Below are 9,138 nucleotides of genomic sequence, written 5' to 3'. Positions count from 1 at the left end.
TTAATGCACAACAACGCGCGTGTGGGGTTCAACATTTTTTTCGTATATTTTTTCCCGTTTAACTGGCCCGTCGCAGCACATCTAATTTTCTCCGTTTAACAAGTTCCACCAACGCGCTGGTACTGGATTGACTTAGTTATTTTTTTCTATATTTTACGTTTCGGTTTAATTTCTCTGCTACGAGCATTCGTGATTCATAGATTTCATGTTTGCTTTTCGCTCTGCGTTATTTTTTCGTTTTTATTTAATTTGTTTTTACGAGCTTTTCCGGTGTTGGTGGTCGCTAACAGTAGTATAACATTGGTACTACTTAACATAAATTTACAACAACGCTGCAATGCAGGGGCTTAATACTAGTTAGAAGAAAATCTTTTAAATTAGGAAAAGTAATAAATTCATTAAAATAAAATTCTACTTTCAAACAATGGCGTAAGCAGCAAGTAACACTTACCCCACACACACACACACACAAAAAAAAAAAAAAAAAAAAAAAAAAACAGAATATTTCCACCTCTTCTCCGTCAAATCCTCAGTCAAGATTTTCTTGAGGAATTCATTTCACCAACAAACCGATTACTTCAAATTCCACCACCACCACCACACCGCCATACGACACCGTTTTATCCCTTTGCTTCTCGCCGGAGACCCAGTAAGTATATCCGTAAAAAAAGTTGCATCCTTTATTTCCATCGTAAATAAAAAAAAATATATATTAAGATTATTAGATTTGTACTCCGTAAGTGTTAATTGAATTGTTGGTTTGATTGATTATATCAATTCGATTATTGATTTTAATTTTCAGTTACACCAGGAGAATTTTGATTGTTTTATGTAAAAAGCCCTAATTTTGGGATGAGGTTATGTTAATTTGAAGCCCTAATTTTGTAATTGGATTTTGGGATATGTAATATCTCAATCTGGTGTGGTTTTCGATGTTTTACTGCACGTAATTTTGTTTGTTACACTAACACCAGTTTAATTTTGGTTTTTAGCATTTTGAAACCCTAATTACAGTTCAAGAATTATGTGTCTAAGCAAATTCTAGTCATTGGGGGTTTCAGGTAGATCATAGGGGTGATTGGTTCGGTTTATTCGGTCGTAACTGAAAACCGAACTGATTATCGAATAAGGAAGTTCCTGCCCGGTGGCGGATCTTGAACTTTTAAATTGGGGGGGGGGGGGAGGGGGGCTCAATACATATAAAATTTTCGGTAAAATTTACTCTTCGAAGCTAAAAATCAGGGGGGCTGGCCGGGCCTGACTAAGATCTGCCCATGTTCGTTCCGTAGATGCGTTGGTTTTAAAATAGGGTCCCAAGCTGAGACGCAAAGCGCACTGCTTTTTGTACGTGAGGTGCAAGGTGTTTATATATATATGAGTGAACACTAGTGTATTTGTGAACTGAGTGAACAAATCCTGGCCATTGATTTACACTAGTGCATTGATAATCAAGGGTTAGGATTAGTTCACACAGTTCACAAATACACCAGTGTTCACTCTCTATATATATCTTATAGGTTTTTGTATCGTCTATGGCCTATCCTAAATTTATATATGAATAACCTTTATATATATGATTTAATATATAAGTTACCTACTTGTACAACCTAAAAAGCTATATGTACAACTCCCAATGCACAAAAAACTCACCATGTACAAGAGGCTCACACCTCGCTTGCGCCTTTTGTACACCTCATGCTTTACCTAGTCAAAAGCAAAGCGGCTTGCGCGGCTGCGCCTGAGGTTGTCTGGTAGATGCTCCACAGAATATATAGCAAATTTGTTGTTCTAACTTGGAATCTCTAAAATGCAGGTGAATAATTTAGATACTCCATTTTTGCTTGGTTTGATTCAACTGAGCTTAATCTTATTTACATATTGTTAGAATGCTGAATACCTTCTTAAAATAAGAATGATAACGATTGTGTGATATCATGACATGGGTCCTGTTCTGGACCTAAAATAACGGATGGAACCACAATGAAAGCTTCGACTAGTAAAGGTCATCCATCTTTTGCATCAATGCTGAACGATAAAAACATGAAACCTGACGTAGCAAACTGTAAGAATGGCGATGAGGGTGGTTCGGGTCAACCGCAATCTATTGATGCTACCGCTTCTTCAAGCTCTTTTGGTGACACATTTTCTGATCATGGAACTCGCGGATATCAAAGTGACAATGAGGTTATGTCGGATTTACGTGGGGACGCTGCACCAATGCGCTCGTTAGGTGGATCAGGTGACTTGTTTCCCTCGAGGTAACGTCTCTATAATCTATTTATTAATCAATAAGTTTAGAGTAAACTTCCGTTTTGCTCCCTGTGGTTTGCTCACTTTAACGGTTTTGCCCCAAACCTTTCAAAATAGCCATTTTACTCCCTGATCTTTGAAGGCCTTCATGATTTTGCTCCCCGGCCCTTAACCTCATCCATTTATGCAGTTAACCCATGTCACGTGCAAATCACGTGAGGGGCATTTATGTCTTTTCCCAACCATGTCTTTAAAAATCCCACTTAAACCCTAAGTCTACTTATTATAATCTTATCACCCATTTCCCAAGACATTTCTCCCAAATCGATATTTTCATATCCCAAAACGAAATCACTCCCCAGACATTATAATCTTATCCACCTGATCAACATCCTCCATCTCCGATCTCCAACATCATCTGCACCACTTTTAATCACCGTTTCACCGCCGTAACATTCAACATCATTCACTTCGAGATCACACTGTTTCACAACTAGTTTCGAGGGGCAATCATCATCTCCTGTTCAACATCATCTTCGTTTCCGAGTCACCAATTCCGAGTCCATTTGATTTTTTTTTGAGTTGCAGGTTTCTCATTTCGAGTCGCAACCATTGATTAACATCGTAAGCTGCAAGATCACAGGTTCTGACTCGCAACCACATTCCGACTCGCAACCATCTTACCTGTAACAACATCCAGCTGACTCGCAACCATCTCTCCTGCAACAACATTCCGAGTCGCGATCACCGGCACCATACACCACTCATTGCATCTCCTATCACCAACCAACTCCAGCATCAACTAACTCCAGCCGCCATTGCAGCCCCTCCATCATCAACATTTCCCCAAAAATAAATCAGTCTTCATCTACTAAAACCCACGCTTCCCTGTAAATCCAAATGCCCCTGTTCTCTGTTCACCAACCATCGTCATCTTAAACCGCCATCGCGTGGCAAACACCATCTGCAATTGAACAACCTCTCCATCGTTCATGCTCCATTGCCCTTGTTTTTCCCCCAATATTTGATAAGGATTTGTCTGAGCAGAGCACCCTTGTTTCCCCCAATTTTGACAGTGATTTTACGATTCCAAACATGTAACACCCTTGTTTCCCCTAATTTTGACAGTGATTTTGACAGTGATGAGTGTGTAAATAAAGATGAAGAAGAAGATAATGGGTGGGTCATCTCCTTTTTGTTTTATCAATAAAAAATGTTAAAAATATCTAGATGGGAAAAGACTAAAATGCCCTCATGTGAGGGGCATGTGATCAGGATTTAACTGTTGAATTGGATGGCGTTAGAGACGGGGAGTGAAATAGAGATTAGTTTCATAGATCAGGGAGTAAAATGGCTATTTTGAAAGGTTTGGGGCAAAACCGTTAAAGTGAGCAAACCACAGGGAGCAAAACGGAAGTTTACTCGTAAGTTTGAAAGAATTTGGAAAATATAATAAATAAGTTTAAAACATATGATGATGAATTTTCAGGAAGAAAAGGGTGACATCTCATTGGAGGAAGTTTGTACAACCGATTATGTGGCGTTGTAAATGGGTCGAATTGCAGCTTCGGAAATTCGAGTCCATGACCATCATGTATGATGAAGAGATCGAAAAGCTTAATCAAACAAAACAGTTGAAATACAAAAACTTTGCGTTAGAAGGTCGTTGTGCAAGGTCTATGCCTTTTGTTCATGATTCGCAAAGACAAAAACTGATGAAGAGGAAGATTAGGAAAAGACATGAAGAGTCAGACGCTGAATTGTACATGTTACATCACAACATATCCTCGTATTTTGGTACATACTCATCTTTCATTTACGTTAGAGTAAGGTACATGGATGGTCCCTGTGGTTGACCAAAATTTTGGATTTAGTCCCTTGTTTTTCAATAGTACACGGTTTGCACTTTGTAACGTATTTTGTCCCCAACTTTTGCCAAAAAGTACACGGATGGTCCCTGTAGTCTGCACTTTGTAACACATGTAGTCCCCAACATTTAGTGACGAAATGCTTTACAAAGTGCATACCACATGGACCATCCATGTACTTTTGGCAAAAGTTGGGGACTAAATGCGTTAGAAAGTGCAAACCAGAGGGACCATCCGTGTACTTCAAAAAAGTTGGGGACTAAATCTAAAATTTGGTTAACCGCAGGGACCATCCGTGTACTTTACTCTTTACTTTATCTCCTACGTTTGATGGTTGTTAGGAGATTAATATGTGTCACGTGCAGCTACTTGCAGGTCCCCCGCTCATGGTCCAACAATGGATGATGATGAGACTAACCTAGGTAACCAATAATCTTTCACTATACACCTTTGGGAAAATCTTTGGTAGCGTTTGGTTTGCAGTCGAGATTCAATATGGGTATTTTAGTGGGAAAAAACCCAAATCCGAAACATGTGGTGCGGGTTTTCTGGCATGCAACCGGTATGTCATTAGGGGTTATCCGCTCAAATTGTAGAACCCGCATTGAAACCGAATGTATTAGTATATTACGTAATCTTAAAAAATATAGCAATAAGTATTAGAAGTTTTAGAAACTTGAAAATATAAAAACTTAAGAATTATTTGCTTGTAGGCCCATCTTCCCCTAAGAACGTGTGCAACGAGTTTAGAGTCCCCGATGAGTTGTTATCTCTCGACTTCGGAGACGGTTATTCCTTCGAACAAATACTTTGGAAGATTGAAGTTTCACAGTCGCAAGTCTCCAAAATGAAGAACCGACTCGACACTGTAACGACCGAAAATGCTGGAAGGATCTCATCCACCGAGGACTTGATCTTGCAAGAATCTAATAACCCATTGACTCGCGCCGTGAAGGAACCGGATTTTCCAACCGACATGAAAGGACAGTCTATAGTTGCTACATTTGCATCTCAGCTAATGAAATTAAATACGAGTGATGATGTGGTCAAAGTCAAACCTGAAAATGCACCTTCTGAGTCAACTCATGTTCAAGATGCAAACGAACCCATGGAACAGCCGCACGATGCTTCAAGAAAACGAGTGAGTTATATTATACTCATATTTATTTATAGAACAGTAAATTTTTGGGCAAAAGCTGTTCGGTCAACGTGGCCTAACGCGTGATCTGACCCGACTGGTACTAAAGTTGCTCACTTGACCGAAATCCGTTTTGACCCGTCACCTAACGTTTTTTATTTATGCAGAGTACGGATGGAATTTTGATATACAACCGCAGAGCAAAGAAGCCACAAACAGATTCTGCTACTGTAAAGGTTGAAGAAAATATCGATGAAGAAAAGAAAAACATGGCTCCTGTTTCGGTTTCTGAAGGTTCGAGCCAGAATGAACAACCAGCTCCAAAAATACGTTCGATTTCCAAAATAACCACCCCAAAAAACACAAAAAGGAGAGCTGCTAGACCCCGGCGCAAGAGTGGCTCGAGCCGGTGGAGCCGAAGAACCTCAGGTTAGGCCTTGGAATCATCATGTACATCCCCTAACCAGCTTTTCTATGTTATTAATTTTTTGTGAATAAGAACCATCTCTGTTGAATATCGGGTTTGGAGATACATGTATATGGTTTTTAATTAGTAGATCTCATTGTTTTGAAGAAATTTGATTGATCTTTGTTCATCACTTGAATTCAAGAGGAACTAAAATAATGATGCTGACATTTCATAAGAACATTTTCTTGGATAGCTTAGCTGTTTGGTTGTCACTTATTTTCTATATGTGTGTATATATATTATAGTTACAATGATATATATTACGTAATATATATTATTAAATTATTTTTGTAATAATTATATGCATAATAATTATTATTGCATTAAAGAAAAGATGCTATATTTATATACATACATAATTAACTTGTTTAAGTTTGCGAGAGTCTAGTTAAGCTTGGACTCATGTATTAAAAGAGCTTTAGTTAGGTATTTTTTTGGTTTCGTTTTGGGTTTTGGGTGACGGTATCTACACATCCCCAAAAATTTTTGTACATTCCTCAATAGGAACCGTATAGCCCAACACGCTTCCCATAGGGTTTGAAACATTAAATGCGACACAAATAGGAAGCGTATTGGGTAATACGCTTCATATTGGTACGATGTACCTACCTTCTGAGTTCTGACATGCACGTAGTTCAGAACTGAAAAGGTCTGAAAAGTGACCTCAATAGGAAGCGTATGAGGCAATATGATTTCCATAGGTCTGAAAAGGTCCGGGAGTCGTATAGAAAGCGTATAGGGCAATATGGTTCCCCTGTCACTAAAGTATAGGAAGCGTATAGGGTAATACGATTCACCTGTCACTAAAGTATAGGAAGCGTGAAGCGTATAGGGCAATATGGTTCTCCTGGTCCTCTAATTCGTTACTGAGCTTATCCCTATATACATATACAAGTATACAACTATCAAGGGCTGATCAAATTGCTCGACGCTCAAGACTCGTTCGATGCTCGATCGAAAAATGTTCGGAATTTGCTTGTTCGATCCAGCTGGATTGAAAAAAGCGCTCGGTTCAGATCGCTTCGGTTTGAAACGAACCGAGTATGATCAAAGGTCCGTTTAGTTCGGTTCAACTCGGTTGGCTCGAATTATTTTTTAATATTTTAATAAGGTTAACATACATTACACGGCTTAACGTGCATCACGTACGACGGGTAATTACGCACGTTCATTTTAAAATCACGCACGTTATAACTCAAAAATCCAAAATCACGCATGTTGAAACACAATAAGCACGCATATAGAAAACATTAATCACGCATGTTATAGAACAAATCACGCACGTTGTCGTACGTGAAGTATGCTAAGCCGTAATGTACAATATACTTTTTCTATATATATATATATATATATAGGAGAAGGATCCGTTAGGAACCACCTTTTATTGCGAGAACCGCGAGAACCAGTGCGAACACAAACACTAATGCCTAAAAAAATCTAAAAAACATCAAATTTTTTTTTTTTTGAAAATTGCTATATTTCGTTTATTAAAAAAAAATTTCAAAATTTTTTTTTTCGAGTCACAGTTATCCATGCACATGTGCATTTGTATCATTTCTTTGACAAATTCCGTAATTCATTACAAATATTAGACAATTGCACTTTCATTTACACTACCATGTGTAATACACTACTTTTTACGTTAAGAAAATAAGAAACGCACAGGTGCATCTATATGTATCAACATGAAATAAGGTGTGTTGGTACACTACTTTCTCCTTCATCTATCGTTCCATCCATAATACACAAACATGCACATGTGCATTTTTGTCATGTCTTTGACAAATTCCGTAATTCATTACAAATATTAGGTAATTGCACTTTCATTTACACTACCATATGTAATACATTACTTTTTACATTAACAATATTAGAAATGCACATGTGCATCTATGTGTATCAACATGAAATAAGGTGTTTTGCTACACTACTTTGAATACATTTTCCCTTTCATCTATCATACAATCTATAATACACTACCATTACCTCCTACCATCCATAATACAATATACAATATTATTACCTCCTACCATCCATAATACAACACCATTACCAATATTTTCACTTTATTACATGTATATCAACACCATTTATACCATTCAATCATCATATTACATCATAAAGTAACAACTATAGCCGAACCATCAACCACTAGATATAACTAACCAAAAAACATGTATATGGGCCTACTTCTCCATTCAAAATCACAAACTTTTTGTACTAAAATATGTTATATCATGGTTATACCTAATGATGCACATGTGCATTTTGAATATTGATAATGCAAAAAGTAGTGTATTACGGATGGTATTGTAAATTAAAGTGCAATTGTCTATTACTGATAACGTATTACGGAATTTGTCGAAGTAATGATACATACGCGCATGTGCATGGAAAACTGTTACTAAAAAAAGTTTTTTTTGGTAACGAAATATAGCGATTTTTGTTAAAAAAATATTGAAAATTTTTTTAGCGCTTTTTTGATTTTTTTTTAGATTTTATTTTGTGTTCACATTGGTTCTCGAGGTTCTCACAATAAGGGTGGTTCTCAAATGAACCTTACCCTATATATATATAGGGTTGGGTTCTAGAGTGAACACTAGGTTGAGAGTGAACTGTGTGAACTAATCTGGGCCATTGGATTACATCATCTAAACATTTTTAAACAAGGACAAGATTGTAATTATAATGTTGTAACCTCCCTTTAAATTAATTGACATAAGGGTATTTGCGTCTTTTGTAAATTGCATTTATTAAACAATACAATAAAAATCCATAAAATCTCGCTAGTATTAGTTTATACAAGATATACAGATTTTAGTTTATACACATGTGTATAGTCTCGCTAACTATTAGTTGATACAAGATACACAACTGTTAGTTTATACACATGTGTATAGTCTCGTTAACTATCAGGTTATATAAGATACACAACTGTTAGTTTATACACATGTGTACAGTCTTTTATACATCTGTGTATTATATTCAAAAATGGTTACATATGTGTATATTAAAAACATATAGTATATTATGCATGCGCACAAGTAGATTCATATAAAAACTATGAAATTAATGAAAACGAAACATATATATCACATGTATGTAAAAATAAATAACTTCATCAAATATTTAAAAAAAGAGTTAATGCCCAAAAATAATTACAATTTCAATCTCAGAGAAAATTTTCAATATTTATTGAAAATTATAAAAAGTTAAAAACAATATATTATGATATATAGAGTAGGGATCCTGCGGAAAGTGTGTTTTTCCTAGAAAGTCTAGGAAGCGATCTGGGCCATCCAATGAGTGTGTTTAATGGTTAAGATGAAGTCAATGGCAATCTTGTAATTTTTTAGTTTATTTAATTCAATGTTTTAAAAGACTAGGGGCAATTTTGTCAATATATCGTGTTT

General features: G+C 36.5%; 1 protein-coding gene across 2 annotated transcripts; it reads left to right on the top strand.

Annotated features, from left to right (window-relative positions):
* Positions 1–502: 502 nt before the first annotated feature.
* On the top strand, positions 503–5,900 carry LOC110873335. 2 transcript variants are annotated; one of them, XM_022122265.2, is made up of 6 exons: positions 503–649; positions 1,814–2,258; positions 3,740–4,047; positions 4,484–4,540; positions 4,832–5,259; positions 5,424–5,900. In XM_022122265.2, the coding sequence occupies exons 2-6, from the start codon at positions 1,981–1,983 to the stop codon at positions 5,688–5,690; spliced, it is 1,338 nt and encodes a 445-aa protein (XP_021977957.1). In that variant the 5' UTR covers positions 503–649; positions 1,814–1,980; the 3' UTR covers positions 5,691–5,900. The 2 variants fall into 2 exon arrangements, with proteins under 2 accessions (XP_021977957.1, XP_035842432.1); XM_035986539.1 differs by lacking the exon at positions 4,484–4,540.
* Positions 5,901–9,138: the final 3,238 nt, after the last annotated feature.

Source organism: Helianthus annuus, chromosome 17 (genome assembly GCF_002127325.2).
Source record: "Helianthus annuus cultivar XRQ/B chromosome 17, HanXRQr2.0-SUNRISE, whole genome shotgun sequence".
In the NCBI taxonomy this organism is placed as follows: Eukaryota; Viridiplantae; Streptophyta; class Magnoliopsida; order Asterales; family Asteraceae; genus Helianthus; species Helianthus annuus.
This window is presented reverse-complemented; position numbering and strand designations above follow the sequence as displayed.

What these genes read in the sequence shown, in the direction of transcription:
- LOC110873335 (XM_022122265.2), top strand. Translation starts at nt 1,981, where the DNA reads ATGAAAGCTTCGACTAGTAAAGGTCATCCATCTTTTGCATCAATGCTG. An exon ending in GGTGACTTGTTTCCCTCGAG is followed by an intron (nt 2,259 to 3,739) that starts GTAACGTCTCTA and finishes ATGAATTTTCAG; the next exon opens with GAAGAAAAGGGTGACATCTC. An exon ending in TGATGATGAGACTAACCTAG is followed by an intron (nt 4,541 to 4,831) that starts GTAACCAATAAT and finishes ATTTGCTTGTAG; the next exon opens with GCCCATCTTCCCCTAAGAAC.